General features: G+C 41.1%; 2 protein-coding genes across 9 annotated transcripts in view; one reads left to right on the top strand and one right to left on the bottom strand.

Annotated features, from left to right (window-relative positions):
* Positions 1-2,500, bottom strand: part of MLH1 (mutL homolog 1) — a 51,693-nt gene extending 49,193 nt beyond the window's left edge. For 2 of the 4 annotated variants that reach the window (XR_009542892.1, XR_009542893.1), the window contains exons 1-2: positions 2,212-2,500; positions 307-397 (exon numbers count right to left, since the gene is read on the bottom strand). Coding sequence is in view for 2 of the 4 variants with exons in the window: in XM_060162375.1 (XP_060018358.1) it covers positions 307-397; positions 2,212-2,327 (207 nt within the window). In the remaining 2 variants the exon portion in view is untranslated. The remainder of the gene's footprint in view (positions 1-306; positions 398-2,211) is intronic. The other 2 variants (XM_060162375.1, XM_060162377.1) reach the window with 2 other exon arrangements.
* A 187-nt stretch (positions 2,501-2,687) lies between these two features.
* On the top strand, positions 2,688-9,722 carry EPM2AIP1 (EPM2A interacting protein 1). Of its 5 annotated transcripts, XM_060162396.1 has the most exons (4): positions 2,688-4,921; positions 8,699-8,727; positions 8,817-8,843; positions 9,409-9,722. In XM_060162396.1, exon 1 carries the CDS (start codon positions 2,812-2,814, stop codon positions 4,636-4,638), a length of 1,827 nt encoding a protein of 608 aa, XP_060018379.1. In that variant the 5' UTR covers positions 2,688-2,811; the 3' UTR covers positions 4,639-4,921; positions 8,699-8,727; positions 8,817-8,843; positions 9,409-9,722. The 5 variants fall into 5 exon arrangements, 2 of the variants coding, with proteins under 2 accessions (XP_060018379.1, XP_060018380.1); XM_060162397.1 differs by lacking the exon at positions 8,817-8,843; XR_009542896.1 differs by lacking the exon at positions 2,688-4,921 and adding exons at positions 4,935-5,415; positions 5,979-6,099 and having other exon boundaries at positions 8,699-9,722.
* Positions 9,723-17,927: the final 8,205 nt, after the last annotated feature.

Below are 17,927 nucleotides of genomic sequence, written 5' to 3'. Positions count from 1 at the left end.
TCTAGACATACCAACCCCCATGCTAGTCCTTAAGCGTGTCTTGCAAGCTTCCATTTCGTGGTTTTTGTGTGTATTGTTCTCTTTGCTCAGGACACTCAACCTTTGAAGTTTCATGACTCGCTCCTTGACCTCCTTATTCTCCTGAACAGTATCCAGCATGGAGGAGGTACTCAATAAATATTTATTTTTCAAACAATCCCATCCATAAAAGCCTAAAGTTTCCAGAACAGGGAGAAGTCCCACCACTTCCTGCAGATGTAGCACACGAAGCACACAAACATCCTGCCGCTCTGAGGTTTTCCTTACCCTGATCCCGGTGCCATTGTCTTGGATCTGAATCAACTTCAGGCCTCCCTCTTTAATAACCACTTGAATACTTGTAGATTTTGCATCTAAACTGGCAAATGAAACAAAAAAATAATAATTTATTAGTCTGCAACTACTCTAATGCACATATTTTAATACGAGTCGGGGATAAGAACAAATTCCAGACAAATATAAGACTCAGTGTGTTTTCCTTTGTCTCACAGGCTCTGTGACTACATTGTTATCAGTTTACATGCTGTGTGAGAGAGAGGGAAGGAAGAGAGGGACGGAGTGAGGAACCATCATTTCCAATAGGACATTCAGCAACTTTTCTGTTCCTCTAGGAAAAAAAGAAAGGGAAGTTAGAAGTGGGACCTTTTAGTACATGCCTCTTTCTTACCTACTTTTCAACTAATTCTACCATCTGTTACTCAAACTTTATTCAGCCTCACGCTCCTAAATGACCCTTATAAAATGTCATTAAAAAAATTCTAAATGTTTTTCTCTACTATTTTCTTTATGCAAATATATTTATGTTGGGGGAAAGAAAAAATGGCAGTGCAGAAAGCTCTTTAAGAAGTCAATACATCTTTTTATTCCTTCAAAGAGTAACGTACAAGCATAGAGCACCTACAGAGCTACAGAAAATAAATCCAGACTGAGGGTGCATGAGAAAGAAAAGTTTCCTCCTCCTCACACAGAAAATTCTTTATTCAGAAATAAGATATTAAGTTACTTAAATATTAAAGATCTTTCTCAGGAGCCCCTAAATTGAAGTTGTACTTAGCCATCTTGACTTACGTATTAAAAAGAGCATAACTGGACTCCATACAAAATCTCTGCTTAGAGAATTCTAATCCACTGATCTAACATGTGTAGTGTTGCCGTAGTCTTCTGGCACAGTACAGTAACAGGCCTAAATCGTTCTGTCAGTTAATTCTAACACTGCAGAAACAAAAGCCAGCCTTTGTGAATTTACAGTCAAAAGGAGAAACCATCCCCAGTCTCCCTGCTCCTTCTTTTGTCTACCTTCTAATTCTCTTCCTTTCTCTCAGTGGTCCTTTCAGACCCACTGTTCTTTCAGTCCCATTACCCACGATGGTTGGTTGTGTTTTCACAACAATCCCTTTACAAACCTACCAATCTTCGCTGGGACATTTTTTTCCTTTTAACGTATAGATTTTATTAACATCAATGCATTTTAAACACAAAGGATCTGACATAACGTTTAGGTACACTATGAGCCTCTGTCCTTTTTAAAGTTTACAGTTTACACCCAACTTTCTTTCCACGTTTTTAATCTCCTCCTTCCACAAGGTTTGTGTGACAGTTCTAAACTTCAGAATCCATAAAATCAGATATCTTCAAAGTGACCCCGCAAAAAGTAAAGGGCAGGAAAATCCTAAGTGGGGTCAATCACTTGGCAATAGGGAAATCACAAGTTAAACCCCAAGTCCATCGAACTCTCCTAAAATCTCAGCAATTTATTTAGAATAAAACTCAAAATGAATCGTACTTCTGAATGTAGATGGATGACTTCCGGAATAAGCAAGAAACTGATAACACATAGTAACCTCTGAAGGATGAAGGAAGTTTTTTTCCTTTTAAATTATAAAATTTTTACACATTTAAAAATTTGCACCTTCCGCATATATAATTTTTAAAGGACTTCTCTTAATGACAACATGAAAATATTGTGTAACCCTCTCCTTGCCCCGCAACAACCCTAAAGTCTCGCGAGGACGCTCGAGGACCCTTGAGGGGCGAAGGCAAGACCCCCGGCCTCCGCCGCCGCGGCCCTGCGCCGCACACGCCTTGGCTCCGGGCAGGGAGGCGTGTCCGCCCTATCCTGAGTATCGGCCCGTTAAGTCGTAGCCTCTAAGGAAGCCTTGACTCCCTTCGTACCAGTTCTCTATCATCTCCTTGATGGCATTAGCCGGGCGCTGGATAACTTCCCCTGCCGCGATGCGGTTCACCACTGTCTCGTCCAGCCGCCGGATAACCCCCGCTACCAGCGACATTTTGGCGCCAGAGGAGCCCGAGTCACGGAGAGAAGCTAACTGCAAGTGCCTTCAGCCAATCCCCTTAGAGCTTCGTGCCCACATCTTTCCATCAACTCTGCTGACGCCGTCCTGCCCCACCCTCTAGCGGCAGCGCCGCTTCCGGGACAGTGAGCTATTGATTGGGCAGCGTGAATGCCAGTCAAATACGTGAGTTCCGGTTCTCTTAGTCCCGCCCTAAAGCGCCTTCAGTCCACTTTGCAGCTAGAAGGATGTGCGCCTGCGCACTAAAAGCCGCTGTCCACTCTTCCTATTGGCTCATGTCTGGGGCAGAGGAATACGAAATCTCCAGCCAATAGGAACAGAGGTGTCGGAGCCGCAGGGTGGTGTCCCCAGCTGGGGTGATCTGGCGCAGAGTGGAGGAGGCGCTTGCGGCTCGCTCCTGCTCCTCCCCTCTCCTTGCGGCCTCCCGGAGGTCTGCCCAGCTCCTGTGGCCTCCCGTGAAATGTGGATGACGCCCAAGAGGAGCAAAATGGAAATCGACGAGTCTCGGGGGTTCCGGGCCGAGTGGACACAGCGGTACCTAGTGGTGGAGGCTCCGGAGGGCGAGGGCGCCCTGTGCCTGGTGTGTCGCCGCCTGGTCGTAGCCACCGGCGAACCCGACGTCAGGCACCACTACGAGGCCGAGCACGACTATTACGAGCGGTATGTGGCGGAGGGCGAGCGCGCGGCCCTGGTGGAGCGTCTGCGTCAGGGCGACTTGCCCGAGGCCGCCCCGCTCACTCCGGAGGAGAGAGCTGCTCGTGCAGGCCTCGGGCTCGCCCGCCTCTTGGCCTTGAAGGGTTGCGGCTGGGGCGAGGGGGACTTTGTGCACCGGTGCATGGAGGTGATGCTGAGAGATGTGCTGCCCGATCACGTAAGCGTTCTGGATGGCATTGATTTATCTCCGGAGATCACGCGGCAGAGGGTCCTGGACATTAACCAAAATCTACGCAGTCAGCTTTTTAACCGAGCCAAGGACTTTAAAGCCTATTCCCTTGCCTTGGATGACCAGGCTTTTGTGGCCTATGAGAACTACCTCCTGGTCTTTGTCCGCGGCGTAGGCCACGATTTGGAGGTGCAAGAAGAGCTTCTGACCATAATCAACCTGACTCATCACTTCAGTGTTGGTGCCCTCATGGCGGCAATCCTTGAGGCCCTACAGACGGCAGGGCTTAGCCTGCAGCGGATGGTTGGACTGACCACGACCCACACTCTGAGGATGATTGGTGAGAACTCAGGACTGGTGTCATACATGAGAGAAAAGGCTGTAAGCCCCAACTGTTGGAATGTGATCCATTATTCAGGATTTCTTCACTTGGAACTGTTGAGCTCCTACGATGTAGATGTTAATCAAATCGTAAATGCCATATCTGAATGGATAGTTTTAATTAAGACCAGAGGCGTTAGGCGGCCGGAATTTCAGGCTTTACTAACTGAATCTGAATCAGAGCACGGTGAAAGGGTTAATGGACGCTGTCTGAACAATTGGCTTAGAAAAGGGAAGACTTTAAAACTAATATTTTCCTTAAGAAAAGAGATAAAAACATTCTTGGTTTCGATAGGGGCAACAACGGTCCATTTCACAGACCACGAATGGCTTTGTGACTTTGGCTTCTTGGTGGATATTATGGACCACCTTCGAGAACTCAGCGAACTATTGAGAGTGAGTAAAGTCTTTGCTGCTGCTGCCTTTGACCATATTTGTGCGTTTGAAGTGAAGCTGAATTTACTTCAGAGACATATTGAGGAAAAAAATCTAACACACTTTGCCGCCTTGAGCCAAGTTGTTGATGAGCTTAAAGGGCATCTTCAAGAAGACGAAAAAATACTCGATCCTGATAGGTATCGAGTGGTGATCTGTCGCCTACAAAAAGAGTTTGAGAGACATTTCAAGGACCTCAAGTTCATTAAAAAGGACTTAGAACTTTTTGCAAATCCATTTAGCTTTAAACCTGAATATGCACCTATTTCAGTAAGGGTGGAGCTAACAAAACTTCAGGCAAATACTAACCTTTGGAACGAATACAGAACCAAAGACTTAGGGCAGTTCTATGCCGGATTGTCTGCTGAATCTTACCCGATTATCAAAGGGGTTGCGTGTAAGGTGGCATCCTTGTTTGATAGTAGCAAAATCTGTGAAAAGGCTTTTTCATATTTGACTCGAAACCAACACACTTTGAGCCAGCCACTGACAGACGAACACCTCCATGCCCTGTTTCGGATTGCCACCACTGAAATAGAGCCGCATTGGGATGATCTTGTGAGACGAAGAAATGAATCAAATCCATAAACTTTTGTAGTACAACATTGAAACACTCAACAAGAATCCAATTCTAAAAGCAAACATCTGTTTGATTTTCAAGTTTACTAATTTGGATTGTGGGAAAGCACCACATTATTCATCCAAATTGATCACAATTCAAATTCTTCAGACATATTTTTTTTTCCATATCAAGAGGCAGCATGGGACTGAAACATGCAGACACCTTTTTTTAAAACTTAATTTGATGGCAAAGTCATTATCTTTTGCTTTTATGATACAACTGTTTTTAAAGACATTTAGTACTAATAATGTGAGTTGAATTAGAAGTCTGTTTTTAAGGTGTTTCGAAGAAACTTTAGCTCTTATTTTAACAAAGTGTTAAAATTCTGATGCATATAGTCTGAAATTATCAACTGCTTAAATATATGTTTGAGCCAATTTGCAGAAACTCACATAGCAAGTGCAGAAGTTTCTGAAAAGGAGGAACGTACATACAGTGGAGGTATTTTGTCAAACTGTCAGAATGTTTGAGACTATTTTTTTAGACATATTTCTGAGTCTGAAGTAAATATTGACATATTTCCTCCCTCTCACCTCCCTCCCACCCGCCCTAGCGATAATGATATTACTAATACAGAAAATAAGCACGTAAAATTTTAGTCAGAGGAGCAAGAATTTTTTTTTAATTGCTAGTTTAGGAGGCTTCCTGCAGTCTGGAGATCAGACTAACCAATTTTTGGAAGTTTCCCCTGAATTTTTCACAATTGGGTGCTGTTTTATGAGCTTGCCTACTAAAGGACTACGGTAAGTATAGACTCTTAGGGGTTGCCCGCTAGTAATTCTTTTTTCTACTCTAGACAGTTTGGCCCTGTCAAAAAAGGATGAGGAAAAAAAGATGTTTGCATCCCAGGATCAGGAGGTGTGAGATATTTTAGCTAATTTGTCCTATCTGCATGAGTGTTGCAGCTTTATAAAGAAATCCTGCTTAGAGGAAACCCTTTATTTTAAGGTGATATAATATCAAATGTTGTTTGTTGCTGGAAATGGATTTATTATAAATTTGACACTATCCCACACATTGTGTATTTAAGACAGTGCACAAGTGGAAATATTTAACTCTCAAGAAGCAGCTTTATTTACAGATTGTAGCACTTCCGTATTTCTAAGTGAGATATCTGCTTTGTGCTAAAACAGTAATTTTCAAACTTATGTTAACCATGAAAAGGAAATCTTACAGTAAAGCCAAATATGTGAAATGATTTAAGAAGAGGACCCAACTTAGAGATCCTCTCAAGTACAATTTGAAAACTTGTGTTCAAGTCCTGTCTTAACTATTGTAATGCATTTTTCTGTGGCTACTAATTCAGCAAATTCAAGGAACCAGAATACAAACAAGAATTTAGAAGGAACTGAAGGCTGAGCTATCAAAATAGATGCCATAAACAGCCCAAGAACCAAAATTCTGCCAGTGGTTCTCAACCAGAGACGGTATGCCCTCTTTCCAGAGGATGTTGGGAGACATAAAGGGGACTGTTTTAATTGTCACACTTATTGAGGGAAGTTCTGCTGGCATGTCAGCATGAATGACACCCCATCCCCCACAGTGCATAGGACAGCACAGCACAATAAAGACTTATTCCTCCCAGAGTGCCAGTAGACCCCCTGTGTAGATTCTCTTATATTTCGAGGGACAGGGCAAATTACCGGTAGAAGCAGAATTAGAAGGGCAAGTTGGGAAGACTGATAATACTTGATAAGGGACACTAATTCCAACATTCCAGGTTTGGCTGGTAAGATGCAATCAAGGCCTTGCTAGGTTCTGGTAGCTCACAATAGCATTTATAACTCAGTAATTGGTATTGAACCAGATTAAAGGGCTCTGTTCTATTATACATAATTGGTTTAGGGCAGAAAAGAACGTGTAATGTATTACTAAGATACTTAGCAAGAAGGGTCAAGTTAAGATTTGGGTTAACAGGAAGTAAACTTAAATATCTGGAAAAACAACATAGTGAAAAACCAAACAACAACAACAAAAATCTACCGGTAGTTTCCCAATAGTTTGGCGTATTCTCTTTCACGCAGGTGCTTTATTGAAAGGATAATTGGAAGACCTGAAAGCTGCTTCTGCTTTCTAACCCCAGTTCCTTAAATATTGAACTCTTGTACATTTTGTGAAGTTCCACTATATATTTTGCTTAAGGTAATAATAAGATTAGTTATATAGTCAGTGAATGTGGGGGAGGCATAAGCTAAGAATTTTTAATTCACCCTGAACAATAGAGAATTGCCATAAACTAGTCTTTGTAAAACAGAAAAAAAAAGTGTGTATTTTACTGTTTTCTGTACTAAGTAATTCTGTAACTGCATGGCAGTCTTTAAAAATTTCTTTTTATAAAATAGTTGTTAACTAGTCCTGTTGTATCAGTGAATATAGTTAAAATAAGTACTATTTTTAAAAAACTCTGTGTCCCCGTATCTCCCATTCCTACTAGTTTTCTTAAAAGATTTGTCTGTGTTTCCACTGTCCCGTATTGCTGCTCAGACTGCTCTACCAAGCTTACTAAGTCCTTGTCAATATTCCTACCCTCTTTACCCCACTGGCCACCCTTCATTAAATACTTGTTTAGTTTGGCTTCAGGGAGATACCATCTCCAAGTATGCTTTCTCAGTCTTCTTTGCAGGTACCTCTTTCCCTTAAACATCTGTGTCCTTGGGATTTTTAAATTTGGTTTTAAGCTGTCTTATTCTATATCATCTCCGTAGCTGATCTCTTTTTTCTTTCATGGCTTCACTTACCAACTTTATGCAAATGACTCCCAAATTCATATCTCCTTTCTAGACCTTTCCTGATTCCTATATCTAATTGCTAACTTAAGTCCACTTTGCTGTCTCATAGGCACCACAACATGTCCTTGACCTTGCCCCCCAAACCTGCTCCTCCTTTCCTGGTCCCTCTCTCAGTAAATGGCACCACCACTGCCAACCATTCAGTTGCCCTGACCCAAGCCCCAAACCCAGTTAGCCATGACTTTTCCCTCTTCATCCATCACATCCACTCACACACACCTTTCTGTTAAGCCTGTTGCCTAAACTTTCCTTGATTCTACAATGCTACTATCCTGATCAAGGCCATCAACCTACCTATATTATAGCACGGGCCTTCTCAGGCTCCATTTCTCTGGTTGTGATCCTTTTCACAGTGCAGCCAGATTTTTCCAAAAGACGTATCTGGTCATATCACTCCTCTGCTTTCACCACTGCTCTTAGGATACGGCTGTTCAAGTTTCAGTTTATATGCCACTTCCTCTAGGAAGCCTTCATCAATACCCTCTAGACTAGGTGCCCCTACTGTGCACTCCCTAAATACCCTGTTCTTCACCAGCCATATACTTAGCACACTTTGTTGTTCCTTCTTATTGATCAGTGCTAGACTGTAAGCTTCACAAGGGCTGGGACCATATATATGCCTGCACACTGCTGTATCTAGTGCTTAGCACAATGCCTGACATTTCAATAAATGTTTGGATGAATAAATCCTTGTATAGTGCTTTACGATCTTTGCAGCCCTTTCCTAGTCTCCTTTGACCTTCACAGTGGTCCTGCTGTACCTGCTTGTTGGGTAATTGTTATCCACATATTACAAATCAAGAAATGAAACTAAGTTCTTTGTGACTAGGGAATTGTATTCCTAGAATTTAGTTCAGTGCTTGGCATGTGGCTCAAATATTTACTATGTGAATGTTGTTGAGGAAACAAACTTAGATTGCAGTTTGCCCTAGTAAACGTAAGTAGTAAAGCTGAGTATACTCACATAAATCCACCATGTAATATTGTCTTTACCTCCTTGATGTAGAAGTCTTAATTTTTTTTTTTTTTAATTTCAAAAGGGAGGCTTGCAAAGGAACCTGGATGAGAAAGATTGGACAACTATTTAGTGGACTAAAACAATACCTCAGTAATTAAAACGTTGCATTCAGTATTGGAAAAAGATAATGCTGCTTAAGAGTTAATATCCATTTTCCTTCTGTAAGCATCAACCCTAGGAGAAAATGGCATCTTATTTACTTGCTCTTTTCCTTTACAGATAATTTCTGGCTCTTCTGGGATTTTAAAGTAAGTAAATTTAACAAAATGTTAGAAGAATGATTCAGTCAGCCCTTCTGGTCACTAGATATTCAGTTCACTTGCTTTCCTACCTGCAGAATGTCCTCATCACCTCCCCAAGGAAGGTAATCCGAAAGTGACATCTGGTCAATATGTACTTCTTAGATTTGCTACGTTTCTTTGCTTTCTTGTTCGCATGCCTCTCTGAACTTACTTTCTGGGTAACTTGGGCTTTCAGGCTTTGTGGGAGAGCCATACCCTTAGTCTCTTTTTCCCTGAGCTATTTTTTTCCAGTTTAAGGGATTAACCAGTGTTACACTCTTAGTTGGACTTTTAATCTGAGGCCCATTAACTAATTCAGAGGTTTTAACAGTAGGTGTGATAGTCATCCAGTGATTTGATCCTTGCTGCAAAAGTGGGTTTTAGTCAACCTTTGGCGTATAGGATTTCTCGCTTTTATCTCTTTGTAATTGAGAAGTAGCTTCTTCCTACCCAGTAAGTACTTGAGTTTGTGAACTCTCTTTATTCCCTTGCTTTTTTGCTTGCAAACTGATTAATTCTTTTCTGAGTTCATCTCTTCCCTGTCTATTTTGTCAAATGGGGCCAACAGCAACCATAACATATTTTGTTTTCTTATCTTTTTTTTTTTTTTTTTTTCCTTGAGTAAAGTATAGATTCTCTGCCTTCCAGGTTCTCTCCGGACAGTTTCATCACTCCATTAACATGCATCGCCCCTGCATAAGTTATTTCTTCCATCTTCCACTAGCAATTTCCTGAATGCCTGCCAACTAAGCCAATGTTCAGTATGCTAGGTTTTTCAAAAACAGAACCAGTTTCTGTATCAGAATGGCCTAGGTTGCTGTGCGGTAACAACCCCAAAATCCCAGCTTTTCTCTTGTAGTTTGGCTAGGGCCTTTGCTCTAAGTCAGGAATTGAAGAACTATGGCCATGGGCAAAATCTGTCCTGCTGCCTGTTACTGTAAATAAAGTTTTATTGGAAAATAGCCTTGCCCGTTTGTTTATGTATTGTCTGGCTGCTTTTGCTCTACAGTGGCAGAGTCGTGTAGTTGTGGAAGAAAGTGTCTGGCCCACAAAGTCTAAAATATTTACTGTGTGACCCTTTACAGAAAATGTTCACTGATCCCTGCTCTAAGTGGTCCTCATTCTAGGACTCAGGCTGACCAAGCAGATCTCATGTATGGTGTGGCTGCTCATTTTGGGAAATGAAAAAGTCTGACAAATCACTTATAGGCCGGCCCTTAAAGCACTTTCACTGGCCAAAGGAAATCACATGGCCACACCAGAGTTCAAGGAGGAGTGTAATCCTTCCTCGTGCCTTGAAAGAGAACCCGAAATACTTGGAAGACAAAACTACCGACTACACATATAGTTATATCTCCCTATTTATAAAATTTCTTTGAAAATATTTTTTCTTTTTAATTGAGGTGAAGTTGCATTCAGTAAAATGCAAATATTTCATGTACACCTCAGTGGATTTTTATATACACCCTTGAACCCATTACCCAAATCAAGATATTGAACATTTCTCGTACCCCGGCCAGTGCCCTGTGCCCCCCCACACACACACAAATAACCGCTATTCTGACCTTTATCACCATGGATTACTTTTGTCTGTTTTAAAGCTTCATGTAAATGTAATAATTATATGTACTCTTGTTCAACATTGTGTCTGTGAGTCATCCATGTTGCGTGTAGCAGCAATTCGTTTTTTACTTCTGTGTAGTATACCATTGTATGACTTATACCACAATTTATGAATCCATTCTACTGTTGATGGAAATTTTAGTTGTTTCCAGTTTGTGGTTATTATGAATAAAGTTGCTATGAACATTTTTGTGTCTGTCTTTCAGTGAACGTGAGCACCCATTTTTCTTGGTATTCTCCTTGGTATATACCCTGCTTCCATACTTCCCTCATAATTATTTGCACAGCAACTAAACTGATGCTTAATTTTAAAATATAAATCAGCATGCCAGTCCTCTGTTCAGAATCCTCCAGTGGCTTACTATCACAATTAGAATAAGATCCAAGGTCTATCATGGTCTGCAAGATCTGTACCCACACACACCCTTTTTCTTCCTACCCCATCTTATATCATAACCTTTATCCCTTCCCTTCCCCCAACTTGCTCTGCTGTGTACTAGACACTGCTGGTAAGTTGGGGATTGAAGATAAATGGCTTGACCCCGTCCTTAAAGTGGTTGTAGTCTACATAGATAATTTTAACAAGCCATGACACTGATTTACGTTAAGTCAATTACTAGTTCTGTAGGGAATAAGAGGCAAATACGCTCTATGATTAAAATAATTAGTATAACATAATTTACAATAATATTTAACTCCTGGAAGGAATTTAGAGAAGTAAGATTAAAATGTAAAACCCTGTTGATAAATTCAAGAAATGTGTAAGTTCTTGCATTTTAGTTCCACTGATTATGAATTAGAGTTCACCAACTTGGTTACATTATTACAATTTACTATTACATGTTCACTTCCATGAGGGGTAGGTGGGGGCTGAGAGGGGTGAACAGGGGTGAGAAGGCATTGGAATAAATAAGTGCTGATATTAAGCACAGTCCAAAATAGCAGTCATAACAAAGGCCTCCTTAAATTATTGGTACATTATTGGTTATTATAAAATAACTGAAAGAATTCGACTTAAGCACTTACCACATTTTTTATAACTTTACTGATGTATCGATACAATGAAGTAACAATAAACTGCACATATTTAAAGTATAAAATTTGATTTGTTTTGACATAAATGCATGAAACTCACCACAATCAAAATATTTCCTCACCTGCAAAAGTTTGCCATTTGGTTTTGACTAATGGGAAGGAAATTTTACTCCAATTTAAGGGGGAGGATGTCTCTCAGAACCACCACTGTCAACTTCCCTCCATTTGCCAGCCAGCCTCGTACACCTCCGTGGCTCTCCATCACTACCCCACTCCAGGGCCATTGACCAACTAACCCAGTCTCATATGCCAGTTCCACATTTCCGGGCATGAACTTGTGGCAGTTCAGTCTTTGATGTCTTCCCTGAGGCCAGAGTGATGGTTGTGAAGGGAACGGTCCCATAACGTATTTGATAGGGATTTCTGATTGTGAGAACCAACAAGCACTAGCTTAAAGGGAAAGAAGGGAATGCTTAGAGAAATACAGAAGTATTTTACAGAAGCCATGTGGGGGAATTGAATTCAGTGGTCATTCAATTATTTAATGAAGGCCCGCTAGAGCCAGGCACTGGTCTGGACACTGGAGATTCAGATTTTGAAGCCAAATAAATTTCCTACCCTCATGGATCTTGTGTGTTCCCTCTGCACGTCTGCTTCATTCTTCTCTCTGAACACCAGCCTCCACTGGTCATATATATATTTTTAATGGGAGAACACTGTTATGACTGGAAAGATATTTTTCTTAAAAGGGGTCCATAACATACACTCCAGTCCTGCGGTTGGGGTGGGTTGAAGAGGAAGACTCTACAAAAGAGTTTGGGCTGGGCAGACACACCAAAAGTTGTCTATCACATCTCTGGTGGTTAAGCAACCATTGATATTCAAAACCATTCCGATGGATTTATTGTCTCCTGTTATCAGAGTTCTCATTGATCCTTCTGAGTCAGAATTTATAGAACTGAATGTTAAAGAATCCATAGAAAGCTCATTTATCCCAACTCCTTTACAGGTAAAGAAATTGGGTCCCAGATTGGGGGCTAAGGTTATTCTGAATTACGCAGCAGAACCGGTTCCCCCTCAAGGGATACACATAACAATATCTTTGAGCTGTTTAGCAGATACTGAAACGCCCACCAGGTGGGAGAAGTTAAGGACGGTATGCCACCCACAAGCATGTAGACCCCAGGCTAGTTGGAACCAGAAGGTTGATGATGCTGACTCCCACTTACCTCACCACCAACCAATCAGAAGAATGTCCACAAGCTGATCATCCCCTCTTTGAACGATTACTATAAAACTTCTCACTACCCCTCTAGGTTGGGACAGAGAGTTGTGAGGACATTAGCCCTCTGTGGCCCCCTTTGCCTGGCAAAGCAATAAAGCTATTCTTTTCTACTTCACCCAAAACTCTGTCTCTGAGATTTAATTCAGTGTCGGGGGCCAGAGGCTGAATTCAGCTTCATTCTGAAACAGTTTAAATACTGTACATATTACCAGTTTCCGGAGGGCTTTGGTGGGGAGCAGGGCACAGCCTTTAAAAGAATGACAGAGCCATTGAGGATACAACAAAACTGGTTAAAACCAACTAGGTCCAAGATGGTCAAAAATTCAACTTCCAGTAGACCTTGAGCCTCATTATGCGCTCATTGCAGCATATTAGCATATGCTAAAGAACACACCCACAGGCACCATGACAGTTCCGAGCCTCCCATAAAAGGCTCAAAAGTGGATGGTGGCCCAATTCCTGGAAATCCCTGCCCCTTCCCCAAGCTAGTTGGAATAATTCTCCCACTCATTAGCCTATGAAATTACTCAGCCCCTAAAAACAAACTATCCCATATTCTGGGGCCGCTCTCACCTTCTGAGACGACCTACACTCTACGGAGTATCTCAATAAACCTGCTTTCACTTTACTACACAAAGCCCCACTTGGTGGCCCGTCCCAGGAACTCACCTGAGACCTGGGTCATGACCATCCTCTCGCACCCCATTTTCCTGCAACCTCTTTACAAAGGATGTTTTTAAAAAATAGACACTTTATTATATACACAGGTGATAAAATCCCAGACTCACCGTTAGGCACATAAATATAGACCCTGCTAAATATTTAATATTATCAAGCTTGTACAACTTGAGCATGGTTTTGAGGCCAGCAACCTCAATGTCTATCTAAATGGGGGTCTGATCTTGCTAAGATGTACTATCACTTTTTTTTTATTGGAGTATAATTGCTTGACAATGTTGGGTTAGTTTCTACTGTAAAACAAAGTGAATCAGCTACATGTATACATACATCCCCTCCCTCTTGAGCCTCCCTCCCACCCCCCCCCATCCTACCCTTCTAGGTCATCACAAAGCACCGAGCTGAGTTCCCTGTGCTATACAGCAACTTCCCACTAACTATTTTACACTGGTAGTGTATATATGTCAGTGCTACTCTCTCAGTTTGTCCCACCCTCCCTTTCCCCGTCCCCCATGTCCACAAGTCAGTTCTCTATGTCTGCGTCTCTTTTCGTGCCCTGCAAATAGGTTCATCAGTACCATTTGTTTTTCTCTTTCTGACTTCACTCTGTATGACAGACTCTAGGTTCATCCACATCACTACAAATGACCCTACTTCGTCCCTTGTACGGCTCAGTAATATTCCATTGTATATATGTACCACATCTTCTTTATCTATTCATCTGTCGGTGGACATTTAGGTTGCTTCCAAGTCCTGGCTATGATAAATAGTGCTGCAATGAACATTGGGGTACATGTATCTTTTTGAATTATGTTTTTCTCAGGATACATGCCCAGTAGTGGGATTGCTGGGTCATATGGTAGTTCTATTTTCAGTCTTTTAAGGAACCTCCATACTATTCTCCATAGTGGCTGTATCAATTTACATTCCCACCAACAGTGCAAGAGGGTCACCTTTTCTCCACACCCTCTCCAGCATTTATTGTTTGTAGATTTTTCTTATTATTTATTTTTATGTATTTATTATTTTTTGGCTGCTTTGGGTCTTTGCTGCTGTGCGTGGGCTTTCTCTAGTTGTGGCAAGTGGGGGCTGCTCTTCATTGCGGTGCGCGGGCTTCTCATTGCAGTGGCTTCTCTTGTTGCAGAGCACGGACTCTAAGCGTGCAGTCTTTCGTAGTTGTGGCTCACAGGCTCAGTAGTTGTGGATCGTGGGCTCTAGAGTGCAAGCTCAGTAGTTGTGGCACACAGGATTAATTGCTCTGTGGCGTGTGGGATCTTCCCGGGCCAGGGCTCGAACCCGTGTCCCCTATTGGCAGGTGGATTCTTAACCACTGAGCCACCAGGGAAGTCCCATTTGTAGATTCTTTGATGATGGCCATTCTGACTGGTATGAGGTGATACCTCATTGTGGTTTTGATTTGCATTTCTCTAATAATTAGTGATGTTGAGCATCTTTTCATGTGTTTACTGGCCATCTGTATGCCTTCTTTGGAGAAATGTCTATTTAGATCTTCTGCCCATTTTTTGATTGGGTTGTTTGTTTTTTTTGATATTGAGCTGCATGAGCTGCTTGTATACTTTGGAAATTAATCCTTTGTCAGCTGCTTCATTTGCAAGTATTTTCTCCCATTCGGAGGGTTGTCTTTTCATCTTGTTTATGGCTTCCTTTGCAATGCGACAGCTTTTAAATTTAATTAGGTCCCTTTTCTTTTAATAAATTGATTTATTTATTTATTTTTCGTTGCGTTGGGTCTTCATTGCTGCGTGCAGGCTTTCTCTAGTTGTGGCAAGCGAGGGCTACTCTTCGTTGTGGTGTGCAGGCTTCTCACTGCAGTGGCTTCTCTTGTTGCAGAGCATGGGCTATAGGTGCACAGGCTTCAGTAGTTGTGGCACATGGGCTCAGTAGTTGTGGCTCACAGGCTCTAGAGCGCAGGCTCAGTAGTTGTGGCGCACGGGCTTAGTCACTCCACGGCATGTGGGATCTTCCCGGACAAGGGCTCGAACCCGTGTCCCCTGCATTAGCAGACGGACTCTTAACCACTGCACCACCAGGGAAGCCCCCCATTTATTATTAGTAAATCTACTTCTTACCTATCACTTTGCCTCTCGCTGATTTCCTTCTGCAGCAAGACACAAAGAACCTGAGCTTCATTAAGTCCTGAGACCAGGTGTGTGGTTTCAGTTGGAAGATTGTGGGTTCGACTCCCATCTGAGGTGTGGTTTCAACAGGGCTTACACAGAAAGCCTTTAGGAATCTAGAATTCTTTGAGATATTGCTACATGAGGTATATAGTAAAAATATAAAATTTTCATATTTTGATGTGTATTCTGAAACAGTTTAAATACTGTATATATTACCTGTTTCTGGAGGGTTTGAAAAAAGTTATCTGAAAAGAATGAGACTACAGCCACTTTAGGGAGTTCTCTGACAGTTTTTGCATTTCCTCTTATGTCTCTTGTATATTGAATTAATTCCAATTTTTGGAATTTTCCCAGGAAATTTTCCATTAAATGAAGGTTTCCAAATTTATCAAGTTGTTCATAGCATTTTTATTTTATCTCCTTGGTATCCCTGGTTATACTCTCTCTCTCTCATTCCCAATGTTTGAGCTTTCTTTTTCTTAATTAGCCTCATTGCAGAATTTTTTTTTTTGCCCTTTTCAAAGAATTTGTTTCCGTGTTAATATATCAGTACCATTATTTTCTAATTCATTGATTTCTGCTTTTATTTTCTTTAATTCATTCTTCCTATTTTCTTATTCATTTTTTCTGTTAATGTATTTTTCCCTCATCCTTGAGATGAATATTTTTACACTTTGCTTATTAACTAACCTATCCTCATTGTACCTCAAACCTATTATCAATATAAAATAAAATTTTAAGACCTATATTATGCCTTTCATTGCCCTGAATTATTTGACTGGTATGGATACTTTGACATGCCACAATACCTCTTTTAGCCCTGAAGTTTTTATTTCATCTTTAAAAAAACAAGAACACTTTCTTCTATAATTACAATGCTACTGTCACACCTAATAATAATTCTTCGACAAAAACTAATGCCTAGTCCATATTCACATGTTCCCATTTGTTTGTAAAAATTACTTTTTTTTTAAAACATCTTTATTGGAGTATAATTGCTTTACAATGGTGTGTTAGTTTCTGCTGTATAACAAAGTGAATCAGCTATACATATACATATATCTCCATATCTCCTCTCTCTTGCATCTCCCTCCCACCCTCCCTATCCCACCCCTCTAGGTGGTCACAAAGCACCGAGCTGATCTCCCTGTGCTATGCGGCTGCTTCCCACTAGCTAGCTATTTTACATTTGGTAGTGTATATATGTCCATGCCACTCTCTCACTTTGTCCCAGCTTACCCTTCCCCCTCCCCATATCCTCAAGTCCATTCTCTACATCTGCATGATTATTCCTGTCCTGCCCCTAGGTTCTTCAGAACCTTTTTTTTTTTTGAGATTCCATGTATATGTGTTAGCATACAATATTTATTTTTCTCTTTCTGACTTACTTCACTCTGTATGACAGTCTATAGCTCCATCCACCTCACTACAAATAACTCAATTTCGTTTCTTTCTATGGCTGAGTAATATTCCATTGTATATATGTGCCACATCTTCTTTACCTATTCATCTGTTGCTGGACATTTAGGTTGCTTCCATATCCTGGCTATTGTAAATAGAGCTGCAATGAACATTGTGGTACATGACTCTTTTTTGAATTATGGTTTTCTCAGGGTATATGCCCAGTAGTGGGATTGCTGCGTCATATGGTAGTTCTCTTTTTAGTTTTTTAAGGAACCTACATACTGTTCTCCATAGTGGCTGTATCAGTTTACGTTCCCACCAACAGTGCAAGAGGGTTCCCTTTTCTCCACAACCTCTCCAACATTTATTGTGTGTAGATTTTTTGATTATGGCCATTCTGACTGGTGTGAGGTGATACCTCATTGTAGTTTTGATTTGCATTTCTCTAATGATTAGTGATGTTGAGCATTCTTTCATGTGTTTGTTAGCAATCTGTATATCTTCTTTGGAGAACTGTCTATTTAGGTCTTCTGTGCATTTTTGGATTGGTTTGTTTGTTTTCTTGATATTGAGCTGCATGAGCTACTTGTAAATTTTGGAGATTAATCCTTTGTCAGTTGCTTCATTTGTAAATATTTTCTCCCATTCTGAGGGTTGTCTTTTCGTCTTGTTTATGGTTTCCTTTGCTGTGCAAAAGCTTTTAAGTTTCATGAGGTCCCATTTGTTTATTCTTGTTTTTACTTCCATTTCTCTAGGAGGTGGGTCAAAAAGGATCTTGCTGTGATTTATGTCATAGTGTTCTGCCTATGTTTTCTTCTAAGGGTTTTATAGTTTCTGGCCTTACATTTAGGTCTTTAATCCATTTTGAGTTTATTTTTGTGTATGGTGTTAGGGAGTGTTCTAATTTCACTCTTTTAACATGTAGCTGTCCAGTTTTCCCAGCACCACTTATTGAAGAGGCTGCCTTTTCTCCATTGTATGTTCTTGCCTCCTTTATCAAA

Source organism: Lagenorhynchus albirostris, chromosome 10, assembly GCF_949774975.1.
Source record: "Lagenorhynchus albirostris chromosome 10, mLagAlb1.1, whole genome shotgun sequence".
NCBI classification, from domain to species: Eukaryota; Metazoa; Chordata; class Mammalia; order Artiodactyla; family Delphinidae; genus Lagenorhynchus; species Lagenorhynchus albirostris.
Note: the sequence above shows the minus strand (reverse complement) of the source record. Positions and strands in the feature narration are given on the sequence as shown.